General features: G+C 39.2%; 1 protein-coding gene across 1 annotated transcript in view; it reads right to left on the bottom strand.

The window, feature by feature from the left end:
- NUDT14 (nudix (nucleoside diphosphate linked moiety X)-type motif 14) overlaps positions 1 to 13,633 on the bottom strand; it is a 57,337-nt gene extending 43,704 nt beyond the window's left edge. Inside the window, exon 1 of the mRNA XM_008944310.1 lies at positions 13,500 to 13,633. Coding sequence (XP_008942558.1) covers positions 13,500 to 13,633 — 134 coding nt within the window. The remainder of the gene's footprint in view (positions 1 to 13,499) is intronic.
- Between the last annotated feature and the right edge of the window lie 463 nt (positions 13,634 to 14,096).

Genomic DNA, 14,096 nt, shown 5'->3' with positions numbered 1-14,096 from the left:
TGATGAATGCTGTTCTAATTTCAGAAACAAAAACTACCAAGTATGTCACCTGAAGCAGAACACTGATTAGAAAAAGCCCGTGTATAGACTGTTATATCATTGAAATTGGAATAATAATAATAAAAAAAAAACAAACACAGAAAACAATCCACCATGCATAACTTCATTTAGTTTTGCAAATGCACCTGTACAACAATAATGTGGATCACATAAGTATGACCTTAAAAGATAATTAACAAATCTGTTCAATTGTTTATAACTTACAACGGACAAAGTATTTCTGATGCAGAAATCAAAGCAATGTAGGAACAGTATAGCTCAATGAACTTGCACACCTTGCATCACACAAGTCTGGTACATGCCAACAAAGAACCAGCGTTAAGAAGATTGACCAAGGTTAGTAGCCAGCAGCACTTTGGAGATCCTAAGTTTCAACAAAGTTGGGAACAAAGCCAGATGCAGCACTGGGGTGTCTCCATGGTGAAGGGAGGGAAGGGAAGGATGTCCCCTGCACACCCGGTCTCACAGGAACTCAAAGTTACTGCTTACCGCAAGTGTTTTCCCAGACTACGTCTCTGGGTTTTTAGCATGTCTCCTCAGCAGTACTGAATACCATGAGCATATTAAAACTATCCATTGCTGGTTTTGTTGGCTCCTTCAGCTGAATACCAAGACACCTTAATGTCTAAGACTTTATCCTGAGCATGAACCTAAGCATACACAGAAGAGCCTAAAATCTTAGACAAAGAACGAAGGTCACAAACTCACTCCACAGATTCAGCAGAGCTAGTCTGAAAATGAAGAACTAACTTCTGTGAGTACTACAACCAATTACACACCTTTCCTTGAAGGAGCAAGACATGCTTTTCTGACCAAAAATTGTACAAAACATAGCACTGCAGAAAGTTGTTTCTTTCCTCCTTCATCCTCTCCCTAGAGGACAACTGTTAGGTGTGGTCTCTCATCCCACCTGATGCCACTCCTCTGTCACAAGGGCTGCAGAAGGATGCACAGAGAGGAGGGAAGACACGATGCCAACTGGCATTCGTCTGGTTTCTTTGAGAAATACTTCAAAAGCAAGTATTTCAACAGTTTTTCCGTTTGGTGAAAGAGTTTCCCTGACTGTTTTTTTTTTTTTTAGCCCCTGGGTACGATTAAATCTCTATCTCCCACCCCCTAAACATAATTCTTACACTTAAATCTTGACGTTTATGTTATTACTTTTACAAATTAATCTTTCTCTGTGGAGTGCACCATAATGCTCTAGGGAGTCTCATACGTTCCCATGCGTCTTGTGAGAGCTCTGCCAAAAGGTTTTAACTCCTAGACAGATCAAAGAGAAAGTCATGAGATAAAAAGAAGCAGGGTTCTCCAGACTGACAAGTCAACTGTCTCTCCTCAACAAGGAAAAAGGATGGTTTATGGAAACAATCAGAGAGACAATCACGTTTCAAATTTGATGGAACTATCTCATAAAGAACTATAGTAGTCATTTTTGTACTAATGATTACTGACTGGTTTCACTATTCAGTCAACATAAGGCAAATGATCTCATGTTGTTCTTTAACTTATCTGAGTGACACAAATCAGATGAGTTACAGATCAAATTTTAGGCTGTACAAACTGCAGCACCATGAAATGTCACTCTGAAGAGCAACACAAGCCTTGCAGACAAAGTCAGCCAGAAACTGCCTACCTATGTCCAGTATTTTGAAGTGTCTGAAATGTTACAAGGCTGGAAGCAGAGTGCTAACTGCAGACATACATCTGAAATTCTAAGACTGATGTGCCAAAAGACTTGACAGTGAACTTTTCTTGTCATTTTCCAAGCTTAAGTGAGCAAATAGTAACAACCATAGGTCTTAAAGGCAAAACAAAACTGAATGAAGCCAACAGTGATGGTTTATTTCAGCATTTCAAGATAACATACACAAAAGCTACATAGGTTCATATCCCAAACAAACTTTTAAATTATTTACAATGTTCTACTCAATATGCAAATGTATCTGTTTCCTCTATTTTTTCCACATCTTGACGTCCAGTTCAGTTTATCAGAACATGCAATTTCTGGTCATAACACACAAAAAAGAATCTGTTAGTCACACTGCTTTAGACTGCCTAAACTAGGGTTAAGCAGAAAAAAATGGAAGTGAAGACCTGGCCTCACCGATGAAAAGAGCAAAAGTAAAGTATCTTTGTGTTCAGCAAGGGAATTTCAGAAGTTTATAAAAATACATACTAAGGATCTCAGTATTTGGTCTTTCGTAGCCCAGACCCATTTATAGTCTAGAAATTTTATGCAGCAAGACAAAATGCTACATCCATTCCAAATTCACAAATAACTATTATAGCTAACTAAAATGACAAGTTTCATTGAAAATAATCCTTAAAATAATAACACCAAGTTATCAAATTCTATGTAGTTGATTGCATAGTCCATATTCCTACTGCTAATTTCAATTATCTTGTACATCACTCAAACCTCACAGAATCATTCAAATAATGTTATGCTTTTGATGATCGATACCTTTTCTAGGCATTTCATGGGCAGAGAATCCAGTAAGTACAGACATCACATATTAGGCTCTTGGGAAAACAAATTTTCTACAGTAAGAATTAGATCTAGAGGCCAAATCATGCTTAGATGGAGCTGTCTAACTCCAGAAAGAAACCATAAACTAAAACTACAACACTGAACGCTTCTGAAGTCTTAAAAGAGATAGTGAATAATGCCCAGTGTGCTTTAAAAGCATGCTGAGGAATTCTAGTCTTTTAAAACAATTGTTTGAATTTACTTACTAAATATGCACCTTGATCATATGTAGCATGACATTTCAGAAGAAGAGTCTGGCCTGAAAGAATGAAGCTCAAAGTCTCAGTGGAAGTGTTTTCTATGCATACTTTTTTTATTATTTATTTTTAATTAGCTCTACCACACAAATCTGAAAAACGCACTATTTACTGTCTGGGAGGATTGTGGAGGGAAAAGAAGGTGGGGAGAGGAAAGTAAGAGGAGCAGGTTCCAGAAGAAACAACACTATTAGTGAATGGTACACAAAGGCACTGCGCACACTGAGCACACAGAGCCAACCTTGCACTGCAGCACAACGAAAACTGCTTCGGAAATACGGAACAACTTGCAGCACTAGGTAGTTAAAAACATCAGAAGAAGGTATCCTTAAAAGCACTGGTAAGAAAATTAAAAAACACAGCAGCCATCACCTACTTCTGTACTTTCCCCTCTACACATTAGGAAAAAATCTCTTTGGAAAAAAAAAAACAAACTTCCACACATGCACACACACAGCAGGTCACAAAAGCTATAAAAGAGACACTTAACACAGGTTCCTGGGCACATCACGAGCCATTAAACTTTCACCTTTAGGTAGCTATGATGATCTGATGTCTCTTTTATGATATGTCCCATTTTTTTAATTAAAATCTACAATGTGTTTAAAAAGCAATTCTTCCATCGATCTTTGATGTGTTTTACTTATAAAGCAATGACAGTTTTCAGTTCAGTCTCCTTAAAGTTCCAGGGAACCTATTTTCCACTCACTTGCTTTGAAAGCCATTAAAATAACTTGATGCAGAACAGCAGCAGGGGGCTAATAGAAGCTAAGGCTTAGTAACAATCTTTAGATTTTCCTCCTAAGACTTTCTCACAGACCCTCCTCACAAAGATCCTCAGGGCTTTTCATCCTCTTCTCTCTCCCTGCCCCCCTAAAAATCAGTTCAAAGTGACAGATGCAACGAGCTCCAGGCTTTGCTATTTTTTAATTTCACTTTTCCCCTCTCAGTTTTGATAGACTCAGACGAAATCCCATTCTCTTGGCAGTGGTCATCTCCTCATACCTCCCCACTGTGAAAAAATAATACATAGAAAGATTCAAGATGTAACTTGGAAACATCTTCTATACTGTCATCTTTTCTGAAGAGATCACTGGGACAGAGAAATGTACCTGCTCCTTGGAAGTCACATACATCTAGCACTAAATGAACTGAATTAATCAGTGATTAATTGATTACTGATTTATATACAGTTCTATATTTTACTGCAGTATTTCTGAGACCTTCATAATGACAGAGACCCTGTAACACTTTAAAACTTAGGATATAAACTAAAGAACTATGCAAGCCAACTGCAAAAAATCTTCGACCACTCTAAATAGGAACTGCCTGTAACAAATGGCAAGTTCTTCAGTTCTAGCTTCATGCAAATAAAGAAAACAATGTTTTATGGAAAACAAACTCTTAGGGTAGTGCTTATGTTTCTCAGAGTCAGTTAAAGCATACTTTTTAAACTATATTTTGCTGCTTTCACCACCATTTTATTTCTTTATTATTATGGCCACTTGATTAAAATCTTTACTGATCACTAATTTTGAGGAACTTCTGGATCTCCAGAGCTCTACAGACTCTTCAGTTGCTGTATTCAAGTGATGCCACTGTGGTCAAAATACCACACGTGGCATTTCTGCAACGTGAACAGCTACTTCCATGAAGCAGGACTATGGAACATACCTTTTCATCCCCGATTCTAGTTAGAGTCCCTTGTTCTTTTAAAAAACTGGAGCTACAGTTACAGGACACATGGTTAGGAGCAAACAGGGACTAAAGGAGGCCAGACACATCTCCTCCTCGTGAGGACAGGGGCAGCACATACTTGAGATCTGAGGTCAGGAAAGACAGATGGTGGGCATTCCCATTACAGCTCAGTCACCTCTTGTCCTTACACCACTGAGCTTTATGTTTTCCAGTTGATGACTTTCACAGTTTGTGTTTCTAATTTTTTTTTTAGCAAGCTCATATTTGTAAAACAAAATGGGAGAATATATTGTGTAATAAACTTTGAGATGTCTGAGAACAAATGTTACTGATACTTTCTCAGGGCAACACCAATCCTACATTCTGCATCTCCCTCTTCTGATAAAGTAATACACTATTAAAACGTTAACCTGAGATCTGGGTTTTGTTTTTTTTTTTTTGTTTTTTTTTTTTTTTTTCAACTGATATTTCCCTTAAAAATAAAAAAAAAATTAACCCCAGAAGAAATTCAAAGTCAGTGAACTCAGAAACACAGAAAATGTTTCTGTTGGCTTTCAGAGGTAATTCCAGCATAAGTATTGGAAAAGGACCCATCAAGAATATAAGCTAGAGAAGTTTATGAAGTACCGAAGCAATATTCTAAGGAACAGGAACAGCCATGTATAATTATCTACAAGCATACAATCACTTTGCAGAACTGAAAAAAATGAAAGGCTGGAAGGACCTCACAAGATCATTGACTACACCTCTCTTCTAATGGTGGCAGGATCAAGCATATGTTGTGTGAGCGCTCCACAATACGTGCCAGATCCAGCATACACGCCTGCGCACTATCTGTCAGGCCCTCCACTCAGGCTGTCCCATCATTCAAACTATTCCACCATTTGTGCAAGCTTAGGTTTAAATAAATACTTGCAATACTATGCATGTGGTAGCACTGTCAGACTGTTATGTTATAAGCACACAACCTGGAGTTCATCACAACTGCTACTGCAGAGTAACCATTTAATTAAAATCACCATTAGCATTACCTCTTTCTGTATTGGTTTGCAAGTATCAATGCTTACTGCTCCAGGAGGGTAAACTTTTCTTTCCCTGTATTTTCTCTTCTCAGAGAAAGGACATCTCTCACCTTTTGGAGTTTAGCCTCATTTCCCTATAATGTATTCATCACCCTCAGCACATCTGTCCCAGCAAATCCCATTTCCTGTTCTATTCATGAGGCTCAGCAACCTGGAGCTTTAGTGATTGCCGCCACACTTTTCCCATGGCCTTCTCACCTCTCGCTCCCCCCACGCACCCCGCTCCCATTGTTTATCATCTGTTCTCCCCTGCTGCAAACTGCTGTCAGATGTTCACTTATCCCTAATCTTACTCACTGCCTTTGATATTCTTTCTAATCCAACAACCTGTCAACCGGGGCATCAGCCCATGTCCAGACCAGCTGCTCTGTCACAGGCCATAAGATTCCCTCTCAGCTCCAAGAGGTATTTAAAGGATTTTGACACAGCAACCAGAACGTGCAACAAATAATTAATGCCTTTTTGATCAGTGATCGGGGCTTTCGTGTGACATGAGCTGACCACTAAGAAAAACTGAGCTTCACTTTGTTTAAACTTCAGTAAACTTTAGTGTTACTGTATTAACAAGATTTTGATCGATGTCTGAAGGACAGTACCAAAAACCTAAGTTCTTTAACTTGTTCCAGTTAAAAATGATGAAGAATAATTAATCTGAATGCAAGTCAGAAAGGCAGTTAACTTTATATGCCTGCTGTGTAAAACATGCTTATTTATGCAACACCAACTTGTGTAGCGTTCTCGAAGCACAGGAGCTGACCTTTTATGAGTTACAGCTGAAAATACAAATATATTTTAAATATGGCAGCAGTTAAGGTAACACTGTTATTTAAAACACACTTGTGTTTTTCAGGAATATAATAAAGTATAGTTTCAGCCCATATAGACTGACCAAATCAGACATTTTAAAGAACACTCCCATTGACAGAAAATGTCCAATTTCCATAATATTCAGATTTGCTAGAAACACTTAAAATGTTACAGTGTTCAACTGCTTTAAAACATACCAAATACACATAATGTCATAGATGAATGATTCAGATGACAGATTTTTTTCAGTGCTGGGAAAAAGTAGTTTGCGCTATTTAAGCAAACATATGTATTTTGATCCAAAGTCAAAAACAAATAAAACACGTAGCTGTTGAAGAAAATGAAAACTGTTTTATTTCTAACTGCAATTGCTACAAAAAAGACGGTACCAAGCAAGACAAAAAAGCCTGCTTTATATTCTACAGTAGCTGTATTTCACACACACAAAAATTTATAGTAAAATCTCACTGATGGATTTATAATATGGTTCATTCACTTAGAACTAAACCACTTTTATTCTCAGGGCTTGTCTATACCAGGACATCAAGAAAATGAATCTGAAATAAGTACCTTGATGAACCTGAATTCTGCTAGTTAAACTCCATTAAACCCCTGTGTGGACACAGACATTCAGTTTAGTTTACGGCTCCCTTAGGGCATGCACTGGAAAGTTAACATGGATGAAGGGAGGGTACGAATTCAAAGTGCAATCGTACTTTGAAAATGGTTTAATGTAAACAGAACCAGACTCTTTGTTGTCGAATGAGACACGGAGTTAATCGGGAAAGTCCTGTGTAGACAAGCCCTTGCAGATGAGGCTACTGGAGCGGTATTGTCAAAGCCAATGGTTTTCAACCCCTTCATCTGCAGGCCTGGAAACATCTTCCAGTGAAGCTGCAGACCTTGGGAGCACATTAAAATCTGCTGATAATTGATCAGCTTTGCTTAGTTGAGTCACATGGATGACCTACAGGTAGTCCAACAGCCCTCTACGTATCAGAATTTGAAAAATAATAGTTTCAGCTAACTACAGCTTATGTACCTCCTCCTCATAGTCATAACTTCAGAGCTATTGCACAGTAGCCCAAGTAGTCTAGCTATTGATGACATTAAATGAGATTTTAATGTTTACTAATGCAAGTGCAGACACATTTCAGCCCTGTGCAAGTATGCTACAAGAGATGCTCACCAAAACCTTATCCTTTCCATTAAGTGACATTTACTACCCTAAGTTTATAAAATCTTAATATAGATGACCTAAAAATATGAAGTTTTGTCACTGCTAATTGCTTTTCAAAGAACCCTACAACCACATGTCAAAGCATGCTGGATAAAGAAATTAAGATAATACAAGGTGATACTCACTGAACAAGTACTATTGTTCTTTCCAACTATTACTCTTACTAACTAATCCTTCTCGTTTCCCCCCTTTAGTAATTCATAAATGTCTTATACAGAAATAACTTGGACAAATTTCCAGAGTTGAATTCAAGGTGTATGGCAGAGCCAGAAGCAGATACACCTGGATTCTTTAATTTCTTTTCTTAAACCTGTGCTCTAATTGCAAAGAACACCATTTCTCTCAAAGGAAATTACATTCCTTTGGCATTTAACTCCCTAATGCTGTCATTGCAAAACTTTGTTTCTTTTCTTCCACCCATATAAAAGAATTATACTGCACTCCAGCAGCAGTCAGATCACTCAGATCAAAAATGTGTCTCATCCAGCATTCTACGTGGATTCTACCTTGGCAGAAGCCAAGACGCCTAAGGAAGAATATGTTGTTAAAATACTCTCAGCCTCCTACAATTTGCAGCTCAGAGACTTCCTGAGCTAGAAGCGGTATGTTTGCATTTAAGATTATTACTATACACTGACATAACAGACTTGACAAGCTGGAGAAAACGAGACAAATTTTGCAGGAAAAAAAAATGGCACCTCCTTTTATTGCACTACTGCTTTGAAAAAAATGAACTGCAAATAAGTGTATTACTCAGTAGCATATTTCCTACTACTGGAGCCTTTTGAAGATTCAACAGAAGACTTACTTGTTTGAACAGGTAACTTAAAAATCTGTTTACTCCCTCAACAGCATCATTTTTAACTGTCAAAACAGAAAAGAATGTTTTATGTTTATAAAAAAGCAGACGGAAGTTCCAGAGAATATTTCAGGCAGTTGGGCACATTCATGTTGCTGTTACCATATTAAAAAAAAGTCTGAATTTAAATCAGATTGTTAATATTATTGTAACACTGCACAGCTTTACTTTTTTCATCTTCAAATTTTTCATGACTTTAATGACACAGGCCTCACTTTTTTCTGCATGTATACAGATTTTAAACTTCATGACATCTCCAAGACAGTTAAATTGTACTGCTCAGAAACACAGCGGTTGCTTGTGGTCACAAAAGAATGTAGAAGCAACTATAACATTAGAAATAAGGAATTCCTCCTCACTGATAAATTGCACACTACTCCTGAAGCACATTTTCTACCCATTACAAAGTTCATGATGTGTTAAAATCTATAGTAGTCTTGCAAATGACTTCAGAATGGCTGCAAAAGTCAAAGATACTATACTTGAATTCCCTTAACAGTGAATTAAAACATCATGCATTAAAATGAAAGTGAAGGGAGCATTTTTTATGTTTAACTTCAAAATGAATGATTCTAAATGTTAAATCAACAGAGGAAACGTGATGCTCAGGCACTGGACTGCTCTGAAGTACAGAAGGAACGTGAAGCTCACAAAGGAGCAAGTAGTTCCAATTTACCACTACTAATGGCATGGTTCAGTGGACACATGGAGCTGTGGAGGTTTATCCCACATCTCTGACACAGAAGCCCATTTGCCATTCCACATATTCAAAATACAAACTCACATATGAACTGGGAAAATTACTGGCAGCTGATACTAGTCTAGTAGCAAACTTCTACAAATTCCTGGGCAGAATGCACATATATATGTTTATACAATGCAAGGAAACGGTGGTGAGAGCTCCTTTGCCAGAACAACCTTTAAAACCAAAGCCATAGGAGCCCGGGCTAGATCCACAAAGGCTTTGGTATGTGAGCTCTGGGCAAAAGTTTCTGGAACAGCTCAAGGTATTATTCCAGCAGCTCCATGTTTCTCCCCAGCTAATGCTCTGCCTCCCCTTGAAGAACATTGTCCCCAGCACAGAGGTCACCAGAAAGAATACGCAAAGGCACTTCACTTAGTTCTCTGCAAAGCTCAGTAATCCAGCTTAACAGGCTGATAGAGGTGGGTTTGAACTGGAGCAGCAGAGAAAGAGCTGGAGCACAACGACTCTCCTGTCTGCTGATTCTCAGAGCATAATAACTGCTAGCATGGGAACAAACAATTGCATGCAGCAACTTCTTAAACGACAACGAGATTCACCAGAGCTCTGTCTGTCAAAGCCCCGTGTTAGGGTCCAAACCCAACACACAGGACCACTGAAACCCCTGCTCAGGTGCTGATTAAGAAGACTATGTTGAATCCAAATTCCCCTTTGGATACTTGGTGCTGCCCAAAATCCTAACAACTCTGCTCAGCTGGTACTAGTCAGGGTCTACTTCATGACCTAGTCTCAGCAGAATTCTTAAATTTGGGGGAGTTTTGAGTGTCTAATATGTAGGCAAGTGCTGGCTAACACACACAAAAGAGAGCTCAAGACACACAGAGATGTGTTTCCCAGCAGTGAGCACACTCTCCTGTGATGTGGGAAGCAACATTAATTGAAGCAAGATCTTGCAGCCTGACTCCACCACATCCCAGGGAAATGCCCTAGCCCCTGGGCATTGAGTTAATCTCTCATTAGCCATCCCTCTGGTCTCCTGAATAAATTATTTATGAAAAGCAAAAAAACTTCAATAGGAAAAAGTGAAAAGAGATTTGCTATGGAGTTCTGCTAAAGAAGCCAATTCTTCAGGAGGTGATATATGCTTGAAAAAAAAGCAGCAACCCACTTTAGACAACAAATCACTTTGCACTTTGGGGGACAGTAGACATAAAACTAGCAGATGCTACCCTATATGTGAGATAAATGCATTCTATTCTTTCAGTACCAAGCAGAACAAAATACATAAACAGGGTTCCAACTGGCAAAGTGAAGAGAAAATTAATCAGGTTACGTGAAGTATCTTGTCCATCTCTTACCCTCAGGCCACCCCACTTCAAATTAAATGGCTTATGTGACTGAGGGTCCCATCTTGAGGAAAGGGTTAACAGCTGGAAATCACAAGCAGAAAGTGAGGTCCACTTTGAGAAGCTGTTAGATGCCTACTTTGAAGATAAGTTTTAAACTGTGTCTTACACCTTCACACTGGCCCTAACCAAATCTGCCTACAGTTTGCTGAATTCTGACTCCTTTACAGCCCTTCCAATTCTACCTTTGCACTATACGAAGACAGAATAAATCATTTTACAAAGTACTTGGTACAGTGATGTGTCTGGAGAACCAGGCTGTTCCCCATAGCTTGGATGCCTAACACCAAGCTGCATGTTGGCTCTACCCACACGGCTCAAAACAGAACTCTTTCAGAAGGGTGTACACATATTTTTATGCTCTATAGGAAGCATTCAGAACTCATCACTCTCATTTAAATTGTAAGTGGGCAGAGGAAGAGGAAGATGAAAGACCTCATATGAAAAGATCTCATGACCCTCTGTTGGAAGAGCAGATCCACTGTGGGCAGCTACTGCTGTAACTTCAGGAACTCCTATGACTTATGACAATCCTCACTAGAGCTAAATAGCCAGAAACCTGTATTTTTCTCATGGTCTGTTGGAAGAGTATGCCAATACATAACCAGACATAACATGCTCAATTCAAAGGAGACTTAAGCTCTTACAACACAAGGAAACTTAGGACACAAGCAGCAACCTAGAAAGACACTGCTGGAGTTTTCTCAAACACAGGAGCCACTTCACTTGATTCTAAGTAAACACAAGTCTGTACCTGTGTGTGCCCACAACTCCCTGTCTGAACATCCAGGTACCCGAAGAAAATGCTCAGCTGGCCAAAACATTATTTCAGTCTTTGGGCCTACAATTTTGAATGCTTTAAATGCCTCTGATGAACAGGTGAGACACCATCTGAGTCTTTGGCTCTACTCTTGATCAGGTGTGACTACCATCTTCTTCACATGCGTAACTCGTGTGGGCTCCCAACACTATTTACTCAGCATTTTGTGTATATGTTCACGTGTTCATAAAATTCTTAGAAATAATCTTAATAATCACATTGTAGGTAGAAATACTTTTGATTTCCTGTTTGTACAGAAGAGCATTAGTTGTAAAAAGCCAAACTAATAAAACAAAAAAAACCTCCCATTCTATATATGTCCTTTCAGAATTTCAATCTTCAAGGCCCAAACTATCCTTCATCAATACTAAAAAAATAAGAAAATAGGCACCAATGAATCTTCCTCAGACCGCAGTGAGTTATAGACGATGTGCTGTAGCTTCACAAAAAGCACCCATAAGACGGTCCCAAGCCTTCTAATTGCAGCAGGGTGCCACACATTGCATAAGTATCCAAACTAGTCTGTTTTCTCAGTGCAACAAGTGCCATTATTTAGATTTTCCACATTTACACTATTCTGTTATTCAGAAAGACTGTTTAAATTAGATTTGGGTTAAGTTCATAAGAAGGTGCAGGGAATTTGTGGAAGGGGGAAAATAATTTTACTTTAAGATACAACACCAATTAGGAACTAAAAAGAAGTTTCTTTTCTTTTTCCAGCTAGTGAAAAACAAAAAAGTTGGACAAAGGGAAGACCTACTCAGCATAAAACCATTAAGATCAAGGGCTGGATCTGGGAAATCATTTTCCAATTTAGGTGAATTGTGGAATTGTCAAATATTTTTAAGCAGATGAGACATCTAACTCCCTTACATTTTAGACACTTACCTGTTTAGGTATTTAAAGGGGTTTTCAGCAGACCTAAATGCCTTTGAAACAATTAGTCAAATAACTAAAAATACCTAGTATTTCCTCTGGTTGGTAAGTCAGTTTTTAAATGCAAAATGTGTTTTTAATAAACGTAGGGCCTGTCTCTCAGGTCAGGTGCAGAGAGTTGTGCAGTCATTGAGCTTATGCTCTGGGTAGACTGGACCCAAGCCAGCTTCTGTACAGATGCCATATAAACTAATTTTTCACAAGCATTTTAAGACAATGTTGTGGCCAAGAAAAACAATATCTGCCCTCAACCAGCCCCCAAACACTCATCTCTAACCACCACATTACCACCTCCACTCTGCCAGCACAAGCATTTGCCTTGAATCATAGACCTTGTTTAGGTTAAAACTAACTTCTTTTTTCGGCTGGATTAGGGTTGACCTGGACCACATCCCTGCTCCAGCTCACTGTGTTTCTGCACAATCACTTGTGCAAACAGAGGAAGCAGCAAGATGTGGAGAAAGGGCAAATCTGCTTCTTCTAGTGGCAATACAGATCTCTGTCACGTCACAGCACGTGACAAATTTATTTATTCTTTACTTCTTCTTTACCATATTCATCACGTTTAAGGCACTTGTACTCAATTAAATGTAATTTTATAACACTGCTTTGTACATCTTAATTAAATCCCGTTTTTCATGTAAATAGAGCATGACTCAGAAATTAAAATTAAATTAACAAGTAAGACTCTCACTTATAAACTAAGCTGACAAAAACTCAGAAGACAAAAGAATGTTCTTTAGGTTTTCTTCTGATACCTAAAGAGAATTAATTCAGTGTGAAGCTTTCAGCTGGTCACAAAATTACTTATCCCAAACAATGAGAGGAGAGCTTTGTTTGTGAAGATCATGTACAAAATGTATTAAGGTAAAAACATCAGTTTGTCTGCTTTGACACAAGCTATTTGAACCCTTGATTTTCCTTTTCTGTATCTTATCTCACTATTGTACTTCAACACATCTCCATATACATTCCCTCTTCTGCCTTTTCAACTAGTGTATTTAGGAGCAAAGCAAAAAAGGAATAAGGGAAGACACAGTTTGCAGCATGCATTTCTAGGGCTGTCCAAATTCTGCATTTCCATTTCTACTCCCATACCTGGGTAGAAACTCACCCTGGACTGGCCAGTGCTGCATCATCAGCAAGAGAAACAACAGCTTTTGTGCATGACCTGGCTTGCAGGAAGGAACATACAGCACTTTACCCCGAGAAGCAACTTCGATGCTTTGCATCCCTGCCACTGCTGGAGGTACCAGTTCTCAGGGATTCTGTGGAAGGTGACTCACGTTGATATAAACATGATGATAAATACGATAAGGGAAGGGATTCCCTGATTGCCAGGTGCCAGGGCTGAGGTTGGCCTGGCAAAGCAGAGGCGTTAACCTGACGTAATTAACAACCTGCCACGACGAAGGATGGCCGGCAACGGGCTTGATCTGCAAACTACCAGCACCGAAGCAAGGCCCAAATCAAGAGGTGCCCCGAAAAACCAGAACGACATTAAGGAGGCAGCCCCAGAGCCGGGTGAGGCAGCAGGCGCCCATGCAGGAGCTGGACATGGTGGCACCTCCCAAGGCAGTGCCCTCCACAGACACCTGTCTTTCGGGCTACCTCCACTGACAAGCTAGAGCCCCAGCTTCCCCGCCGGCCAGGGAACGCTGCGGCCCGGGGCAGAGCCCCGACCGAGGGCTGCTT

The sequence above is a fragment of the Merops nubicus genome, unplaced genomic scaffold (assembly GCF_000691845.1).
Source record: "Merops nubicus isolate BGI_N331 unplaced genomic scaffold, ASM69184v1 scaffold12107, whole genome shotgun sequence".
NCBI classification, from domain to species: domain Eukaryota; kingdom Metazoa; phylum Chordata; class Aves; order Coraciiformes; family Meropidae; genus Merops; species Merops nubicus.
The sequence above is the reverse complement of the archived record's forward strand: the minus strand, read 5'-3'. Positions and strand labels throughout refer to the sequence as shown.